Source organism: Zonotrichia leucophrys, chromosome 4 (assembly GCF_028769735.1).
Source record: "Zonotrichia leucophrys gambelii isolate GWCS_2022_RI chromosome 4, RI_Zleu_2.0, whole genome shotgun sequence".
Lineage (NCBI taxonomy): Eukaryota > Metazoa > Chordata > Aves > Passeriformes > Passerellidae > Zonotrichia > Zonotrichia leucophrys.
In genome coordinates, this window is record NC_088173.1 from 40,353,988 (window position 1) to 40,375,466 (window position 21,479).

The following is a 21,479-nucleotide window of genomic DNA, read 5'->3' on the forward strand; positions in this document are numbered from 1 at the left end:
CAAGCCTGTGAGACAAGTACAACTTTTCAAGGCAACTTAGGAACCTACAAACTCCTTGGAGTTTCCAAGGTCTGCAAAAAATAACACAGAGTTTGCATTTTCTTTAAATTGACAGACTGCAAAATATGTATGAAGTATTCACTCCCTCTCAAGCAAAGCCATATTTTTTTAAAGATGCTCATAAAACACTGCTAGTCACTTCTCAGAAAACCTCCCATCTCTTGAACAGGGCTGCTTGGTAGGACAATAGGGATAGTTTTCACACATCCTCTGCCTCAAGATTCTGCAACTATGTGAACTGAGGTGCATCTCCTTCAACTTTTGAATAGCTTTCACAATCAACATCAAATAATTTGCAAGTTAAATTCAAATATTCATTCTGAAAATAATTAGTTGTGCTTCTTCAAAGTCACTCACAGGATGCAATTTTCAGTCAAGCCACCTCTGTGTTTCAAATTCAGATAACTCCAGATGAGTAACAGACTGAATATGAAACACACAGCTTTGCCAAAGAGATTAATTTGGAAGATGTCAGGTATTGTTTTGATTATAAAACTGTGTGCCAACTATAACTGCAATAGATGACAGATCTAATACCATTTCTTGCTTTCCAGATGTCCATTTTGCCCTCTTCAGAGCAGTTTTTGCCACTATTTAAACAGGGTCAGAGAAGACCTGAAATGAATGGAAGAATACCTAAGAAATACTCTTCATATGATAGAATAACCTTTACTTACCCCTTCCCTTCAGGGCATTTTATTTTTTGCTGAACAGGACTTCTGTTTGGCTATGAAGTGCCCCTAAATTTATAAATATAAGCTCTCACAAGAGGTCTTGAAAGCCCCTCATTCCTGTAAAATGGCTTACTCCAGGCTTTTTTTTCAACTGTATATCTGCTTTTTTCTTTGCTTTGGGGATCAGAAATTATTTTTTTGCGTGTGTGGAGTGAAACTGGCATAAACCAGTAAAGATCACTTTCTACCTTTCCTGTTTCATAATACAGAGTTGAACAGTCATAGTGGTTCAGTGCTTTTCATAGAGTTAAAAGAGAGCATTGTCATGAATAAAAGACAGGATTCAGGAATTCCTGGGAAATGGTGCAAGATGGAAGAGAATAAATACTTTGGCAAGTGCAAGGTGAGTTTGAGTGGGGAAGGATTAAAACTGGATAAAAATTCTGCCTTATTCGTTTGGTTATATTCTTGCACTGCAACCAATCAGAATGCCTCCTATGTGATTGTGAGGATTGGGCACATAGCACCCTACCTACAATTCTGTTCTATAAAGTGTTTGCTCAAGGCATTTTGAGACAACCTCCCTATAAACCAGGGTTTTTTTTGTTTTTTCTTACCTCTTGGGTTGTCACCAATGATGCTGGTTTTGCCATTCCAGTACCAGAGCAACAAGGTTGCATCCCGGGATCCTGAGAGGATGTAACAATTCCCTCCAATGTAGGACTCTGAACGAGCCAGACAGGTCACAACATCCCAGTGGCCAAACACTACTTGCATCAGTTTACCTGGAACACAGCAAATTGATTCTTTAAAAACCACCTTCTTATTCTAAGACAAATTAAATACGTTATAAAGTATTTTAGAAATATTTTCTTTATCCAAAAAATAAAAAAGCTCAAAATAGAACTGCACTGGGGAGTACTATTTTCTCTTTATTTATTTGGTGGGAACTTAATTAAAATGCAGCAGTCCTTACAATCCATACAAAAAAATATTTTCAGTTGCTCAATATTACACTTTATTCAAAAGTCTGACTGGATTTGCTGAAGCCCAGCAATTGCAGTTCTTGAAGACGCAGGATAAGAACACACACACACTTTTCTCATGCACCTACTCAGCCCCTTCAGGTAGCTGGGGCCAGGAAAAATCCTGTACCCAATCACACTTTTGTGAAGTGTGATGCCTCCAACGTGTGACCCTGGCTTTCTCAACCCAAATGACCATTTGTTCTTTGGGCTGACTAAAGAACAAGAAGGAACAGAAGGGCTTTGGAAGGATTGACAAGACAGGCCAAAAAAAAAACCAGGAAATACAGACTAGTGCATTTCTAAATATAAATAAATAAAAATAAAAATAAATTAAGTGTTCTGAAAAGTATTTAAAAATAATAAGTAACAGATCAGTGTTGGGACTTAAGCACATTTTTATAAAATAATTTGTTGCATGAACTAAACACTATCCCTAAATATAGGTACTAGGGAACACTTCACAGCCTCTTTTTAAACAGTACAAAAGCGCTGCATTTGTATCCAGCCACTAAATAACAATTAATGGCAATAAAAGACTTAAGAGAGTGATTCTGTGAAAATAACAAAAATAGACTTTATAGCTCAATTTACAACAAGATCAAAAAGGTAATTTCATTAAAGTGAAAAAAACCAGAAAAAACTCATGACATATATATGAATTTCTACAAAAAAAGTATTTCATGTACTTTAGTACATGTACTTTACTACATGAAGAAAAAATAAAATAACAAGATGCAATTTAAAGGAAACCTGCACAACAGATTCAAAATCAAATACTGAAAAAACTTGTAAGCCTGCTCTAACCTTCCAAGGGCAATTGTGAGATGAAGAGCTACCACATGAGCCATTTCTGAGTGGACAGGGCAAACTCCTGGCTGCACTCTTACTGTGCATACCCACCCTGCAGTGCAAGGGTAACTCAGGGACCAAATAATTATGTGATGTATTTTTCAGTTGTATTGACATTACCTGGGATAATTGATACTTCTAGAACAGAAGTTTATGCTATAAACATCACTGAGTTATAGAGATCTCCTTCTCAATTATTTCTAATTTTATAGGTTCTGTTCTAGAAAACAAGCATTTTACAAGGTTATTTCTGCCTGGTTATTTTTATTTTGTTTTGCACAGCCTAAGATCCAATGAATTTTATCAAAACGAGAAGTAAGATTTTGCTATTTTATATTGCTAAAAAACAAATTACTCGTATCATAAGAGTTCCTCAAACTTTCCTGTTTCCTTTAACATGAGTTGTCCTCTCCACACAGTGATTTCAAATTTTTTCATTTGCACTCAGATATCCCTTTTTGACAGAACAAATTTTCTAGTTAATGTTTTATTTGACAGCTGCGCTACAAATAATTAAAAGAGAAATAAGACTCAGGTCTGCAGTACTGAAGCTAAAACACTGTCTAGAAGTCATTCCCACTGCTGGAGGAAGGTTTTATTGTGCTTCTGCTGTATTGGCTATGCTGATAACCCATGATTTAAGCTGAAAGTATTTCCTATTAAAAACAAACAAACAAACCAACCTGACAGGAAAATGGTTCCTTTTTTTGTTGCAAGTGCTAAAATGTAATTGAATTCAACACTTGTGATCACTTGCCTTCATGCATTACTGATCACATCATCTTTTTCCCTTGATGTTCTGTTCTGATCAGATCTGTTGATTTCAAAATATTTCCCTACTTTATTCTCATTTCAATTTGAAGCAAAGTAAACTACATCTGAATTCCCTTCATTTAAGCAAGAGTTGCTATATTGACAAGTAGAAGAAATAAATCTGGAACTTTTCTGACAATGGTATTTTGGTTTATACCCTGATTAGTTATGGTAGTAACAATGTACCTGGTGAATCTGCCATACACAGAGGAAATAACTTAAAGAATTATTTGTAGTTCAGATTGATACAGGGCAAGGCTACCAAAACCATACAAGTTCCTTCCATATGTGTAAAGTTAAATACATCCTTTGATATAATAGAATTATCTCTCTATTCATATAAATCTACCATATACACTGAATATTTATTACTGCCAGCTATCCTTTCTGAAGATCCACTTTAAATTCACAGTTCTATGTAAATTTATTTTCATCAATGAGAAAATTAACCTAAGAAGGGTCTAACAAGATGTCCGTATAATGAATTGTGGGCAGTCAATATTACATAAATGGAACTTCTCCTTTATATGTAAGGCTTTAAAATTGTAAAAATGACAGAAATACTGAACTATGCCATGAGATCCAAAGTCTTAAAAGATTTTCATTAAAGACCAGTCTGTTTTGTCAGTCATTTTGGTTTGCCAAGTGTGAAAAACACTGTTAACTAATATATTTAAGAAACCATGACAAACATGCAGGATATTCCCTAGGGATTAATAACCAACTGGAAAGCTTGATGGCACACACCCATTAACCACACAGGGTCATTAATCCCAAAGAAGTACCTTGCAGTGAGGTCGCTATTTCCATTATAAGATAATGAAAGGAAAAAAAACCATAACTAGTTTTTCCTGGGGTTCCAAGGCTTTTAAGTTCCTGTAGCTCTTACATGGAAAGATTCTATTTAGCACGACACATGCATGACTTCAATGCTTTGGACACACTCCAGCTGACAGACTAATTTAACTGCTGCCCATTATATCGATCAGTTTATGCTATATAAAAGAATTCAGTGGCTCCAAATCAATTCGAGTATGGCATGGCTTTCAAAGGCTTTCATAGTATTCTTTCACTAGATTTCAAATTTGCACTTCTTGTTCTATGGTACTTGCCTGTATTTCCTAAAAAATCCCAGTTTTCTGGTGCTGAAAACCAACCAGAGTTAAATTTACATAAATACTTTAGGAATAATTAACTCTCCTGATACGCCAGGCTTCATACAAACTCTCACCTGTGAAAAGTACAGTGCAAAAGCAGGCATCCCTGCCCTGTAAGCTTGAAGTGTAAAGCTCATTCTAAACCAGAGCTGCTCTCACATGTGTTATCATTCCCCCAAAATGATAGCACACAATACATGGCAGCAGTAGGCAAGGAAATATTTGACAAACATTATTACTAGGGGAATAAATACACACTCCACCCCTCCTCCTTTTTTTGAAACAGTAGGCTGATGATGAACAGAAAAAAATCTTTAGGTCTGTTTCCCTATTTTAAAAATACATTACCTGAGTCAGTGGAGTAAACACGGAAACTCTTGTCCCAGAAGCCACAGACCAAGATGTAACGATTGTCAGAGGTGATGACAAAACACTGGGAATGCACCTGAATGCTTTGGTCTAAAAGGTCAGTGATCTGCCTCCTGTGCATACCTGTATTGCTGGCTAAACAGAAAAACATACAGACCAAGACATTTTAGCATCCACCTTCACAGAACAAAAGTACAATTTGGAAACTTACACTGACACCAAATACATTCCTCACTTCTGTTACTTTTTTTTGTGGCAGGGACATCTTCGTTCTAATTCTACTTTAAATTCTCATTACACTTCTAGGAACTATGCTAATTCCTTGTAGTATATATTCTAAAACAGAAGAAATCCCCCTTTTAAGTGACATGCAGCTGAGAAATAAATGAAAGATTGACCATAGGCAATGGTTAGCAAGATTCCTTCCCTCCTTCTTGAAGTATAAGATATTAAAAATTACAAACAAAGCAAAGGAATGTAATTATAAGACAATGTACAAACCACATAGTGGTTCAAATGCAGCACACAAAGGATCATGATTTTAAATTTTACATCAGTTGTATTTCATTGCAAACAGTGCCATTTGAAAAAGAAAAATTTCAGTAGGCATCACTACTGTTCAGATTTTTTTAAGCATGGCAGAAAAATTAAGCAGCTTATCTCCACAATTAACTTTAGAGTTAGGAGAAATTATTTTCCCTATTTTGATCACTTAATGTTTTATTCCTTGAGATACTCTTGCATTGGGAACGCATAAAATGGAGAGGAATCAATTAGTGAACACATTCATATTATATCTTGTCCTTGGATTAATAAGGTGTGCAGATAGATAGATAGATACACATAGGTCCCACACACACATATCGTGAAAATCCTACACTGTAGGAGAACTTTCAGTGTGCTTTGCTCCTGAGGGAACCTGATTTCCATCTCAGGCAAGTAATTTCCCCTGGGTTTGTCTGCCAACTGCTTGGAGCACTATTACTTCCATCCAGGTGGTCTTCCAGACCTACCTCTGTCCTGGTCCAGTGCTCTTCTTCACTCTTTGTTCTTTGACTCCTTTCCATTCTCACAGACCAGCTGCCTTCCTAGCCTTGGGCTTATTCCATTTACTCTGTGTCAAATCTTTCACTCATTTGTGCTTTTGCTATATTTAAAATGTTGATAATGCCTTGTCCATATGGGTAGCAAATAATTTAGCAAGGTGTTGCCACTTGCTCTCTGCAGGTAACACAAATGTGGCCTTCACTGATCTTGGGGCCACTTAAAGAGTAACAGCCTCACGTTACAAATGCACAGTGAACTGCTCTGTATGACAAAATAGCAGCAAAGGAACCTCAATGTTGATGCAGATTAGTTGATGCAGATCAACTAATTCAGTGAGGATAATGCCTTCAAAACACTTCACCTCAAAAAGAGGTCTAGGGTCTGTGTCATATCAGACATTGCTGGTTTAAGTCTTCCTGTGCACCAGAAAATGAGGAAGGCAGGAATCCCTCCTTATGACTAAGACAGCAACAAGATTCCTGCTATAACCATAAAAGTGTAATTTTGTGGTCCTCTTAGGTGCCATTTCTAGGTAAATGTGTCTAGCCACAATTAAAAACCTCTAATACTACCTACATAATTACTTGCTTGCACCCAATGATGCTACTTAGCAATGACAAAGAAAGCCTTAAACCTTTTAAACTATGTCCAGTGTAATCACAAGGCTGATTTGAGATCAATTGTAGGAAGACAATATTAAACCATTTTTCAGAATGTGAACATTGACTTTAAAGGTCTCTGTACCAATGTGATTTGGGGTTTTCTGCTGTAATATTTATTTACACTTCTAAGATCTACTTGATAGCAGATTTTAAAGCAGAGCCCAAATTTCCTGCTCCAAACATTTTTTTGATAAAATCTATTTCAGGAAGGAAAGGAGAGATACAGCACATGTCTGCCTCATAATAACTACTGCATTATTCAGATGAGGATTGATTTCAGAAACTCGGGAAAAACACTTTAATTTTATCAGATCTATAAAATGGTTTCATATGCCCCCACTCCCACTGTTCCTAATCCTAGAGCTTACCTAACAAAATGGCTACACAGGAAGAGTCTGGATCTACAGACAAAAATATCCCACTTCCTACTGGGATGTGCACATTGGTTTTGAAGTGAATTCTCACTGTCTGACAGACCTGTCATTCTGACCTATCCAGGCAAGCTCATCTTTGCTCTGATTTTTCCATACTGCTATAATTGGTCACATCACTTTTCCAATTAAACCACACTGAAACAGCTGGTTTTTAAACTAAGCTCAAAGTCCAACAAAATTGGGGGGGGCACAGAATCCTGTCTTCTATGCTCCTATCCTACAGCTAGTTTGTGTTTTGGTGTTAGGTCCTTGAGATTTTCTTTTCTCATCATGTTTAAGGTTCCATTTGCCACGCTACAGACTCTAAATACGCACTCCCCAAAGTTGGGTCTGTAATGAAAGAGCTGACCAAACTCTAACCCTGCTAATTGAAAAATCAGCTCTATACAAACTGATAAACCTCTATAATAAAAAGTCATGAATTTCATCTACTACACTGAGACATTAAATAAAGGAGAGACATTCGTCCACCCCTTTTTAATAAAAGAAAAACACACACAAATTTAACTGGTGAAGCTGATCAAAAGATGCAATACCCTTGAAAAATGAATACTAATATCTCAACACTAAACCAGAGTGGGCAATATATTTCAACTTTGAAACTGCTTTGCAATTACACATTAATCCCCTCAGCCTCAACAGCAGGTCTATGAAGAAAGGATTGACCTCCTTTAATGATGGAACCCTAGCACCATGGTTTTATTTTTCACAACACGGTGCAGTTAAGAACCCCACTGTTATTATGAAAATTTCCTCAGCAGAGGAGCTCCATCACATTACCAGAGCACCGATTCATCATAACGTGCCTCGCTCCTGCTCATCAACAAGTCTGAGTGATGAAAAGATCCAATATTATCCTGACAGTACTTCATGCACATTCTCAATCACACATTATTACAGCATCCATATTAATTTTCACTGACACGCGTCCTAGGCCTGTTCAAATTAGGCAAACCAACGAGGGGGAGTTGATGAAATACCAGCATAGCCACAGCTCATTGCATTCCAATTTGCATGCAAATGGTTTATCAGGAAAATTCCATTCCCAGCAACCAGCAAGTGAAAAACAACCGTAATCTACACTTCAGGGCCACCATACAGAGCTTAATGAATCGCAAAGAGAGAAGGAAGTGACAGACCTATGAGAGGATCGATTTCCACTGGCAGCTGGTAAGGCTGGTCTTGTACAGCACCTTGATGAGCTGGAATTCAGGAAAGAAGATTTTAAAACTTTGCATTTTTTTTTAATACATGAAGCCACATATATTTTATAAATCAAAGCTACGCCCTTTTTTCAACCATTCAAGATTCTTCTGCATCAATTGAATGAAAAACAAAAAAAATCCAGGTGCTTTTGCAGGCTGCTTATTAAACATTTATTTTAGATTAGGGCTATTCTGAATGTATGCCATCAGCAGCAGCTCTGGTCCTGAGCCATAAGCTCTAGCAGATGCTTTACTGGCAACCTCTCCTGCCGCAACAAAACAAAATTAAGTGGTAAAGAGGACTGAAAACAAAATGTGACAACCATCTGCTGACTGTAGCAAATACTATTTTCCTCTTCACTTTTTAAAGGACTGCTTTGGACAACTGAAGCACAAAGGACATTTTTTTTTAAAAAGTCAGTTTATGATACAGAGAGGGAAATCTCATCGTCATCTCATAGTCAGCGAGTATTTAAGGATTCATCCTTCACCAAAACCCATCTATTTGCTAGTTTGCATAGAAGTTAATACATTAATTCTGCCAACCCACATTTCATCTGGGCACCTGACATACCAGTAAAATGTTTATGTACTGAATTCTCCTGCAGGGGTAAAAAGAAACCTTTTTTTTTTCCACAGCTTCACTACAAAGAAACAAACCAACTGCTCTCGATCCCCCTGACCCCCCCCCCACCCCCACACCAGCAGTCTGTTTGGAAAAGAAACAAGAAATAATGGCTAAATACTTGCACTTATGATTTTTCTACCTACCATCCACAGCTTAATATAAAAATCAGTGTCAATACAAGGATTTCTTAAATAACTGATTCATACATAAATGCAAAGTTCTACTGCAATGAAACACCAACATAGAAGAAAACAGGAAATCTATGTGACAAAAAAGAGCATCCTGCTGGCTACCAGTGCCATTAGATGTCAGCAAAGCCACCAAATTCATATTCAAAGGCAGGAATGGGCTTTTTAATTACACATTAGTGACAACTGGTCACTTGGCAACTTAACTTTTTTATCATGATGCCTCATTAACAAAGACAATGCTAAGCCCACAGCAGGGGATATGGAGCTGTAATGATACCTGCCCTCTCATCCTAGGAAACCCCATTTTGGTATAAAATTGGAAGACAACAATAGCACAGGCTCAGGAGTCCACAGACAGATTTCTTAAGAGCACAGTACTCCATTAACAGCCTGCAACTGATGTGTGCTCTCACAGAAATGGGGTGAGGTGATTTTTTCTTGAATATTTATGGTTGGCTTCTGTTTGTCAAATGGCAAGACAAGGGTAAAATGCCTCTAAATGAAAAAAATAGCAACTCTAAAGCACACCTTACTGCTCTCCCTTTCAGAGGGGAGGGAAAAGCCTGAAAAATCTGAAAGCCCTATTCAACTCAAACCAGTTACTATTGCACTCATCAAACTGGTTGCTTGCTCATGGATCATCAACCAGCAGAATTCTGTTGAAATCAAAACCAACTCCCACCACTTTTGAATATTTTCTTCTTCCCATAAGTTGTATGTTCACAAAGGCCATTTTTCAAAGCCTTGACTATTATATGCCCACTGTCACACATCCAAGCTATGAGAGGATACTGCCATCCTCCTTTCAAAGAAATCTCGGGAGCCATGTAAATAGTTCTTGCTTGCAACTTCTTATCTTAGACAAGTCTCCCTTCCCCCCCACCTTTCTCTTGAAGTGTTTCTCGGGAGGGTGAAATAATACATAGATGTTTCTATTTGAGAGGTAATTTGTAAGAATTAGGAAAAAAGTGCGGGAGTCATCTGGCTTTTTTCAAAAAGGAATCAAGGACCATGGGTCAAGATTTCTTAGTAGGAATTTCAACCATGTAAGTGTTTCTCTGATGTGAGTATCTTCTATTTAAGTTATTTTAGTGGAAGGTCATTTTCCCCCCCTCTCTTAAAATGCCTTTGACCAAATATACTGCATTGCACCAAAATAAACTTCCTTTGACAGCTTGGGCCTAAGACTGTCATAGTCAAGGAAAGGAAGATTGATGTCTTTAAGATTGGAGAATATCAGAATTAAAAGCGGAATTATATTCTCAAGTACAGCACACTTTTAAAGGAAAATTAATTTTATTCGTTGCTGTGCAAATGGCTATTTTGTTTTCCTTTCATACAAACAATACATAAGCACCTACATAAGTAACTTTGGGATGTTTAAGATAAGACCTCAGATATATTTTATTTTCTAATTCTCATGGAGTGGCTTTAAGAGCAGAATATCAAGTGTTTAATTAAGAAAAAACTGGCAGAGAAGATTTCGGGCAAGTTCTACATGCTTTAAAACTGCGTTTGACATGATAAGGTTCAGACTCCCAACAGACAGAACAACAAATTTAAGAGGAAGAGTGTGCCTTTATTGTGATAGACTGTTTTTGTCTCCTTGCATGGTGCCTGATGGCCTGGAAAGAAACATATTGTTTTTACAAACCTTTGGTGTGTTATATATCTTGCTGCAATAGCTCAGATTACCTTTCCAAGGAGAAACTAAGCGCACATGTGAAGAGCCTGCTGTGCCAATGAACTGGATTTGCTTTTTCCACTTTAAACCCACAGCAGTTCCCCAGCCAATTGTGACCAGATAAGAGGAGTGCTGCTGGATGGCAGGGGTTTCTCAGGCTCCTTGCCTTCAGGTACTTACCAGGGAGGCTGTGCCACTTGTTCACAGCAAAGAGCCTGTTGGCAGTGACCGTGATCACGGCGGGAGTGGCCAGGCCAGGCTGGGTGTTGGCAGCCACGTGAGCGACCGGCGAGTTGGACGGGAACTTGAGGACCATGATAACATCCTGCTGGGCCTGCTCTGTGAACATCAAGGGGCTCTGCAGGAGGAGATACTGTTGAGTGCACACGACAAGAACCCAAATACACGGGAAAAGAGAACATGGGGAGGAGAAGAGACAGGACAAGAGAAGGAAGATTGAATTAAAAACCACGAGATCCAATAGAAGCTGCAGTAGAAAAGCAAATGCAATAATAAGTGGAAAGGCTTGTGGAAATAACATTTTAGGCAGAAAACCTTGCCTGCACCCTATTAATCTTAGAGCTTTGTTGAACACAGGGTGTCTGTACACAGACTTTGCTACAGATCACAGCAGATTTAAACTAAAAGTTTTCAATTGCCTATCTCTGCCAAAAGAATTCTCCTTCATATCTGCAGAGACAGAATGTCAAGGAAAGCAATGCCAAACCAGGAGGGAAACACAAAAAATAGTGAGCAAAAGAAATTCCTGCTCCCAGATTGTCTCGAGTTACATTAAATTGGCAGAGTACAATTCTTTACAAGCCAGATGAGAACATGAAAGAGCATTAAAATAAACCGATACACACATACACTAGATATATGTTCTGTGTATATTTTTGGTGTACAAAAATAAGATTTATGAATGCAAAGTAGAAGATTTCACTGCAAACGTGTTTCAAAAGACAAACATAACTAAATGCACTTGTAAAGAATACAAAGTGGACGTGATTACAGACACTATCCTGCATTGTTTCCAGAAATGCTAAAGGAAAGAAATTAATCCAGACTCTCATTTTCAACATAATTTTTTAGGTTTTTGGTTTTTTCAGTTTAGTAAGTTGGAAAGTTTATTAACTTTTTAACTAAGTTCTCTAAGAATACTGCAAACATCAAAACAAAATATTGAGGATCTGGATATCAAACGTGAGGAGAAAAAGCAACATCTGATGGGTTTATGACTGTGTGATACATCTGAAAAAAAGAGAATCCCATTGAAATGCATAGGTACAATCATCATGGTCACCAGTAGCTACACTGCTCAAGTATTTGTAATTTTCTAATAACCAAATTGGAATACTAATGAAGTGTCCTTGGCTATTCTCCACCTGCAATATTTCATTACATTTTCATTACATTCATACATTCATATACTTGCATGTATGTGTATGCAAGTGCATACATTTAATGTATATTTATACAGAACTAATAAAAAAATTAAATACATTTGCATTTTTATTATCACTCCTTTTAAAAAAGTTATTAAGAGTACTTAGAAAAACATATTGCCCTATGAATTCCTATTTACAGTCTTGCATAAAGGTGTAAATAAAAGCAACTAATAAGCTACCCAGACACCCTTCTGAGCAAGTGGCTAAAAGCCAATCAATATTATGAGTTAATCCTCCCTGGATGCTCATTCAATTAAAGGTGTCAGTAATGCCTCATCTGATGTGGCCTCAATTAAATCCAGCTATCTGATGGTTGAAAACACAAGGGGATACAGCAACAGCAGCAAAACCAGACAAATAGGCAGCCTTCGTGTGACTGCTAATTACTACACCTGGTGTATATTATGGCTTGTGCACTTAACACAGCACGTGGTAACTTCCAATTCAGCTCTATTCAAGCACACACACACACGCATGAAAACAAAACTCAGTAAATAATGCAACTAGAAATAATTCAAAATTATGGCAGGAAAAATATCCCTACTGTATTTCAGCTCTAGGAATATTTTTAAAACCACTCAATATAGTGCTATTACGAAAACATGCATTAATATCCACAAAACCAGCAACTGAAGAATTAAAAGCTTTTTTTTTCTGGGTGTATCCCAGCCCAAAAAAACCACAGGATTTAGAAACAGCTAACTTCTAAGATTTTAACTTCTTCTGTTACATACTAAATCTTCACTAATTCAGCATCATGAAAAATATTATGATAGAACCACACAAACTGCTTTCTGGTATCAAATTTATTTTTATAACAATGGCTCTGACTAATACGTCAATAATCAACTTCTCAAGTTGCTGTTCTTCCTGAAACAAATCCCTTTAAATTGGAGTGAGCACTCGGTGCATGGCACCATGACAGACAGACAGACATATGGCAAGCGGCTGCATGAAGGAGAGTACCTGGGCTCCCCAGTATCCCTGTTAGCAGGACTCTTCTGAAACACACACACATGAGTGCCTGCAGTGTCTGCTGGCCTGGGACCTGGCATGGGGCACAGGAGCTGAGCTCAGGTACAACACATGATGCATTTGAGAAAGGCCAGTAGATCAGTTTATCAAGGAAGTTTACACTTCTGAGACTCCTGCATCACGAGGTTTGTAAGCTACTTTGGAAACATTTCATGTTTCTGTGTAATCTTTTAAAACCTTCTGCACTTTAGATATGTTTTTAAATTAATAACCTTAGTCTGCTTGAGTAGGACATATTTTCTTCTTGCATGTCCTGTATGACATGTTTATGGTTTTTGGGGTTTTTTTGTATTGCAGTGTAAAATGTACATCTAACAATAAGGGAATATAACCTTTTGAAAACCTTGGGAATTAGCAGACCATTTGCTCCACTTGTCAGAATATCACTTAACATCTTTAGTTCTGGACCTACAACAACACAAATGATATTTTAAACACAAGGACTGCACACAACACAATATGAAAAAAGATCAGTAATGTAATAATAGTTTGTAAAATAAAATTATATTAGACACAAGTAGAGGTAAAAGGGAAAGCATGTTAATGCTCACTGCCTGGATTTTATCACCCTAGCTTTACTGCAAAACACATTTAGTCACATTCTTTGCTATGTAAGTTTCAGCTCATGAATTCCTAGTAATCCTGGTTTTAAGGGAAAACCTATGCCTGGGGGAAAAGACAAGGAAGTTCCACCTCCTAAATCCATGCTTCTTGGGGAATCTGCCAAAGATTAACTAAATTGTCTCCACGAAGACTGGCTCTCACCTGTACAGGTATGGTATTAACAAAATCAACTGATGAAGTGCTCCAGGATTACACTGACAAAAAAAAGCTACACTAGAAATCAATGCAATCCTTTCTGCAACAAATAAAAGAAATAGTTAAGCACTGCATGCAACTCCTACCAAATCGTAACTCATCTGCTGGTTTTAATAAAATAATTCCACAACCACATAAAAGCAAAGTGAAAGTGTCCAGTTCTGCAAAGGTAAGGTAGCAAAGGAAGTGAGCACAATGGCAGGTCACAAAGAATTAACATGGCACTTACCACCTGCATGGCAGAACTTCTCGGAGGATGTGGTTCTATGAGCAGTTGGGAAGGGGTCTGTCCAAAACTTCGTATTTGAGCTTCCACAGCCTGGAAAAGGCACAGGCAGGTTTGCATGTTAAGAGGTGCTAATTACAGGCAATAGAACCATAACTGTCACCTGAAAATGTCATTCCACACTTCTGGCTTGTTTCATGTTGAAAATCAACCCCGTGTGTTCACTGTGGGGCTAAGTGCTTGGCACTGGTACTAAGAATGAGGTAATCATTTTAGTACTGTGGATGCTATTTCCATGAGAAACTCTGCAAAACCTCATCCTGCTCAATGATATTAAACAGAAACAAGCTATTATAATCAGAAACCCTCTATACTGGCTCCATTTTTCCTTTCTAACACTGGCTTATCCTGTTTGTATCATAACTCAAAACCATAACTTTCAAAAAGTTTCTGCGTGTATTAAGTGCTATACATTAAACTCCATTGCTTCATTTCACAGCAGTAACTAGAAGGAAAGCAATACCAAGCTTTTATTCTTACTTACAGGTTTATTCAAGAAGAGCAAACAATGTTAGGATGCATTAAACTATCAACAGCAAACCTACAGGAGAACATGAAGGCATAACACAAGGGGTTTTTTTAAGTTTATTTGCATCTTCAGCAACATGCTTTAGTACTTCCTTCATTTTCATTTCACATGAAAATATTATGCTTAGTGATTTCTTTAAAATAATTATGTTAAAACCTGTGAACTTATACTTCTTGCCCCAGGCATGTCCAACTAATTTTCCATGTTGCCACCTCTTAGCCCACTAAGAGGTTTAAGTTTAAAGGTAACATCAAGCAGCCAAAATTCAACAAGTTACTTCTTGTCATGTTGGCCCCCTGCACCATGCACAGAAACAGGCTGATAGTACAGAAAATCTCAAATCATTCAGCTGAGTTTCTATCTCTTTCATTGTGAGCTTAATTAATCACCTTGCCTTCGCTGTGGACTAGCATGCTGTACATGGGCTGATGCCTCAGGTATATTCCCCTAATTCTTCTTTTTCATGGTTCAATCTTCCTCAATGCTCCTTGTACTTACATTTCCTGGTCTATTTTAGCCACTCCTTAAAATTTTAAAGACAATGGATTAACACCAATGCTGACCTTACTCTTACAAACAACTATTTTCATATAATTATAAAGACCATTAGCACGACATCCTCCTGTTACAAAAATAACAAAGCCAAAACTAGAATGCACCTGAAACCTTAAAATAATCATCCTCTAGATAGTAAACATGCCATCCAAAACACTTGACCTTATTATATTTGGCAGGGCTTTTGAAATATCTGCACTGACCAGAGCAGGAGTTGAAATTAGTCTCTGAACAGATTCTAACACTCTTGCCCTCTCTGGGAAGGACCATAATGTTCAAAGAACTGGTGAACAAGTTATCAAAAAGCTGGCTGGAATCTGACACACACATACAGTGTGATGCAGTGAGCACTTTTTGAGGAACAGCAGTATCAGGCTCATGAAATACTAAAGCTCAATAAGACCACATGAGTCTCCTTCCTGCTGATGAGACACACTACATTAAAATTCAAATCTGGGGGTTTGTGACTCAAGATATCAAGGGAATCACAAAAACTTTGAAGTCTCTTAAGACATGAGGAATTAACAAATGAACTGGTCAGCAGCCCTACCCTCTCCATAAAATGCTCTTTGTTTCAAAACATCAGATTTTAAAAAGATGTGCCCAAACTTACTTGCAGATTAGGCAGCATATTTTTACCAGCAAATGGGAATTCTGCCCTGCATTGAGGGTAGAACTAGAAGAATACAGGATAAAATATTCTTGAAACACAACTCCCATGCCTTTCTTTTAGAACTGAGAAAAGATAAAGGAAGGAAATAATGAGCTTTAGATTTAATAATTTCCTTGTATATTGACTTATGATCAATACAGAAACTTTCATTCCCAAATGCTCATGTTCATCATTTAAATAGAATCAGAATTTTTATCTCAACCTTGAAATCTGGTATGTCTTTTAATGCCCAATAATACCTCTGGAAACTATACACTTACATGGTGCCAACAGTGAGGGAAAATGATAAGAAACACAAGATATCACATATTGATGCACAGTATTTCAATACAATCATCATTACAAGAGCTCAAACTGATGCAGATCAAGTATAAAATACTGTACTCAACCTGCCAGTCAAGAGGCACTGTCTATTTTCACATAGTTTCTGTCAGATCTGGTGAAGCTGCTGGCCAGTGGAACAATGGTTTTGCCAAACCCTGCCTCAGAGGATCACAAATTCTCCATTTTCAGTCTTAACAGACACTGTTTATGACCTAGTTAGAGTTTGTCGTCTTTACTGGTGTCTTCAGAAATCCAAAAGAAATTTGAAGAACTGTTGAGTAAAGGCAACAACACTTGGACAAATATGTCTAGACATTGTGGCTAGACTTCAGAAAAAAAAAATCTTCTGCATTCTTTCTGGCTACCATGAAAAAAAAGTAAAGGTTTCTCTTTTTAGTTTCCACATTTTGTAATAATGACCAAGAGAGTGTACTAGCAAGCCCAAATGGTTCCTTCCTTTTCCCAGATTGTATTCAAAGTCAATCCAGATGTCAGCTCCACATTCTGATGTCTCAGTCAGAAGGATCACATACAGAAGGATGCAAGATGACCTCCCTCTGTCAGCAGAAATGTGATGGAGTCAATCCCCATCTCTCAATTTATGTAACAGCATAAAGAGCCACCAGATGCCACTCAGACTTTTGTTCAACTTGTCAAAGAAAATCAGGTAGGACCAGAGAATCTTTTTCTCAGAGATATAATTAGTATCTCCTTTAAGAAAAGAATCTACCTTCCATTCACCTGAGAAAATACAGTAAAATGCCCATCAGTCAGAAAGTCACCATCCACTTCCTTTCTAGTGAATTCTAGCCCAGCCTCTAACTGAGCTTTCTTGAAAATAATTATTACCAGCATCAGTCAGTATTACTAAGAGACAGCTCCTCCAGCAGTAGAGGAAGGGCATGTATTCTCACACTGCTGGATTCCTCTGGAGCACACAGCCATTCACACGACCGTAGGTAGAAACATTTGGGAAATTTGCACAACCAGTTTCACATCTATTAAGGACACCATATAACTGGTAAGACATACATAACCTTTGCTTGAAAGACATTTTTAGCTTGACAAACTCTTATCACTGAAAGCAAGATGTGTGCCACAAAGTAAAATGTTGTACAATTCCACATTTTATTTCAGTGTTTCTCAAATACCAAAGTAAAACAGCCTTTTTCCTGTTAATAATCTACAAACTCAAAATTTTGGTAAGGCCAGAATTGTTCCAGATGCTACAACAAGAAACAATAAAATTAAACAAGGTAAGCAACTGTTTACAATAATTCAGAGTTTGCATCCCAAACACATACTTATGTAACATTGTATTTGGAATGTTAATTAATTTAGAAGCATGAAAGCTATAGGGAAATTTCCTAAGTTAACATTTATCTGACTGTACCCATTTCTAAAAAGCCTCCTAGGTCATCTCCTCTTCTGTTGGGGTATGGGAAGGGGAAAAGGAGAATAGGGAAGCAAATTGAAAGAAGGAAAGTAAAGAACCTGAAAACTTGGCTTAGCTATAATGTGGTTCCTGGCCACTGTTTAGTAAGGCTATTTCCAGTCTCTGAACTTACCCTCTCATCTAACTGTGAAGAAAGTTAATTCAACAATATGCAGTACCCATCAAATACGGCTGTAAATTTTTTGGGAAGGAGGGTGATGGGGAGGTTGAACATATGGATGCAGTTAAGGTAAAAACAGATGTTTGTTACTTTTCTTTGCAGCAACACTCAGAAACTAAGTCAAAATTGCTTTTTTTTCATGTTTATGTCTGAAAGAACTATAAAATTAAATATGAGGGAGGGCGGGTGGAGGGGGAGCTGCAGTGAGTGTCACAGAGAAAGAATGAAACGGTCTCCAATTTTGAACTCAAATTCTCAAATGAAGGCCCATAACAGTTAAAAGGCAAGACATACACCATTTAACTCCAGATTTAAGTACCTTTAAAGAGACTAGCTCAGAGTTGCTTTCATCATGCCTCCTCAGACACAAAGCACCAAACTGAGGAGTCCAGGGGCACAGCACTCCCATGTCAAAATGCATGCCTTGATCTGAGGGTACAACAAGCTACAACCTCCTCATTTGCTACTAAGAAGCTGCTCTCAGCTCCTTTACAGTTCTGCACCAAAGTATTCCCACTCACTTCCCAAATCTCTACAATCTAGTTGCCAAACATTTGAAACCCCAGGTGAAATAACAGCATGCAGCGTAATATATATTCTTTCAGCACACATGTCAAGGACAGAAAACGTTTTGGGTTCATCCTCCATCTTTCTGCCCAGTATTTACGTCCAGAAAATAACAGCCCTTGCAAAAGTAATTATTTTGGCTCTCTGCCGCTCCTACCTCACTTTTCAATATTCAAAAAGGTTTACACACATGTTCCTCAGTGATTTCTACTGGCTTGAGTGATATGCAATTATGATTACTTGCTTTCCCCTTCCTTCCACCCAGATGTTGCTTTAGAGCATCAGAGAACACAGACTGTTTGACAGGGAAGTTGAATGGCTCAGCGGCCAACCAAGGAGCTCCTTTCCCTACGGACAATGATTAAAATCCAGCTCTGGTAACAAGTGATCAGAAAACCCCCTCTGATCAGAGACAGCCACTTACACCTACAGGAAAATTCTTATTTAAATTCCTCTAGGACTACAGGAATACAGATAACACTAGCCAGAGAGCAAGCACAATTCATAACAATAGATAAAATTGCTGGAAAGAGGCACAAGATTGTAAAGAGAAGCTCTTTGTAGCACCATCTCCCCTGTTTCCTAACAATCCCCATTAGATCAAGATTGTGAAAAATGGGCAAAATGCTTTTCTAACAGAGGCAATGTATATGCTGTCTGACTGTACACCTGCCCTGGGGACATTGCACTACACTTGACCCAAGGAAAAAATACAGCACTCAAATGTTAGTATCATAAATTCACACACTCCCATTTGCTATTTTAAAAATGAAATGAGCAGCCTAGTTTCTTCATGTCAAACCAGAAAATTATTTCTCTTGTTTTGACTTTACAAATCAAACATTTTGTTCTGAATCACTTCCATATTTTGTTTTCTCATTTCATCATTCACTTAGTATACTGATTTAAGAAAACTGTGTGTGCTACCTTTGAAATCTAACACACAGCAGGGAAGACAATGGAGCAGAAGAAAGGCTAAGGAAAAGACACTACAAGACCAAGAGCTATCTATTGTTGTCTAGGTGTCATTAAACCTGACTGCAGAATGTTTGTGATGTTCCCTCTGCTAACCAAGCTGAATGCTGAAGGCTCCTGTTGCTGCCCACTGATGCAGGTACAGCTCCAAGCCCAGCACCTCAGGGTTATGGCTCCAGAGCCGAAGCGTGGGCAGAAATACTGTCAGCAGCCTGCAGAGAGGGGCCTTATTAGGGCACACGAGCAACTTGGGATGGAGCAAAATGTGCACAACACAACCCCTGCCTGTGTGTTAGCGAGGTCTGTAACAAAACTGTGGGCCTCATTACACAAAAAAACTACAGATACATGGAGAAATTAAGGCCATCAAATAGAAATTCAGCTTTGTTTTTCTTCCTGCTTTGTACCTTCCTCGTAAGAAATATATCTGCTGCATAATATATTTCTTTTCTTCTTATCACCCCCCAGTTTCACCTCCTTCTGCCTGAAAATACCAGAAAATATCCAAGTTCTGCAAATACCAGAATTGTCTAGAGATTGGTTACTGATCTAACCACTTGTTGTTTATAAAATCCATATTGCAGATACATGGATGGGAAGGGGTTACCCTAAGCAGGATTACTTTTTTTTTCCTCAAGCTGTTTGAAATCAATATATGAATAATACATTATCCTATTCACATCAGAAAAGTGAAGAAAGGAGATCTGCATAGGATGCCTTCCACCATATCTTTACAAACAAAAACACTAAACCAGCTCTCAAACTACAATAAGGAATTTTCTGTGAGAAAAAAGAAAAAATGAAGTCTTTTTGTCCAGACAAATCAGTGTGACAATTACATGGCACTCATTAAAATAAAACAGGAAGCAATCACAGTTTGTGAGAATACAAACAGCAGCCCCTCAGGGCCGTGCAAGTTGCCCCAATGTGAATCTATACATTCCAGGCATATTAAGCAGAGGCGCAGCCCGGCCTGGCTGCAATCTCCAGCTCACGCAGCTGTCCGTCCACTGCAGCGTAATCCCAGCTGCCAATCTGAAAGAAACCAGTTAGTCAGAGCAGACACAACCAACAGAAACAAATGTCACTCAATAATGTTCAGAGGCTCTGGGTTCATGGATAATTTCAAACAGTATCTCTGTCTGGAACATTGATGTGCTCATTCAAAACACCTAAATCTTTGGCTACTGGAAAGAAGCAGATAAAAAGCACTAGAACTACAAAAACAGGTCTGGTAGTACTTCAAAGAGACTGACAAAATAAAAAGGGAAAAGAGTCTAAAAGGAGAGTAAAGATCAATTTAAGGACCTGCAAATAAAACTGGAGTCGATACAAGCAAAAGCCTAAGCTGCTCTGGAATTAGTTTTTTAAAACACAACAGTTTCTGTTTTATTTGAGCACCACAACCAAAATCACTTCCTCCTTCTCTTTTCTGTGGCAGCTAAAGACTTCAAGAGAGCGCATCAGTGCTTTAATTTCAAATCAATAATTATCACAGAGAAAGTAGTGGCACTGCCATGCACAACACCCTCAAACTTCAATTTCTGGCATTATTCATTTGCTTCTCTAAATAGCTAAACAATCCCAAATTTTCCTATATTAAACCTTTTCCTCTGGAAAAAAGCAATCAATTCCAAACTGTTAGCAGTCCACAGAATTTCCTAAACACTGATGTCATCTCTATTTATTAAATAAGAAAGCTTCATTAAAATAAAACATTTCAATCTGAAGGAATTAATACACAGATGTCAAAATCCAAAATGTAGTGGTCTTTAAACTGTCTTCTCTGATCACCTTTCAGAATCTGCAACAATTGTGAAAAAGAAATAAACAATTCCTTTTCTTAAGCTA

General features: G+C 37.8%; 1 protein-coding gene across 2 annotated transcripts in view; it reads right to left on the reverse strand.

Annotated features, from left to right (window-relative positions):
• LRBA (LPS responsive beige-like anchor protein) overlaps positions 1-21,479 on the reverse strand; it is a 369,174-nt gene that overhangs the window by 27,734 nt on the left and 319,961 nt on the right. Inside the window, exons 50-54 of one of the 2 annotated variants that reach the window (XM_064711253.1) lie at positions 14,333-14,422; positions 10,982-11,159; positions 8,233-8,295; positions 4,930-5,085; positions 1,352-1,519 (exon numbers count right to left, since the gene is read on the reverse strand). In XM_064711253.1, the coding sequence (XP_064567323.1) occupies positions 1,352-1,519; positions 4,930-5,085; positions 8,233-8,295; positions 10,982-11,159; positions 14,333-14,422 (655 nt within the window). Of the gene's footprint in view, positions 1-1,351; positions 1,520-4,929; positions 5,086-8,232; positions 8,296-10,981; positions 11,175-14,332; positions 14,423-21,479 lie in introns of both variants that reach the window. The other variant, XM_064711252.1, reaches the window with a different exon arrangement.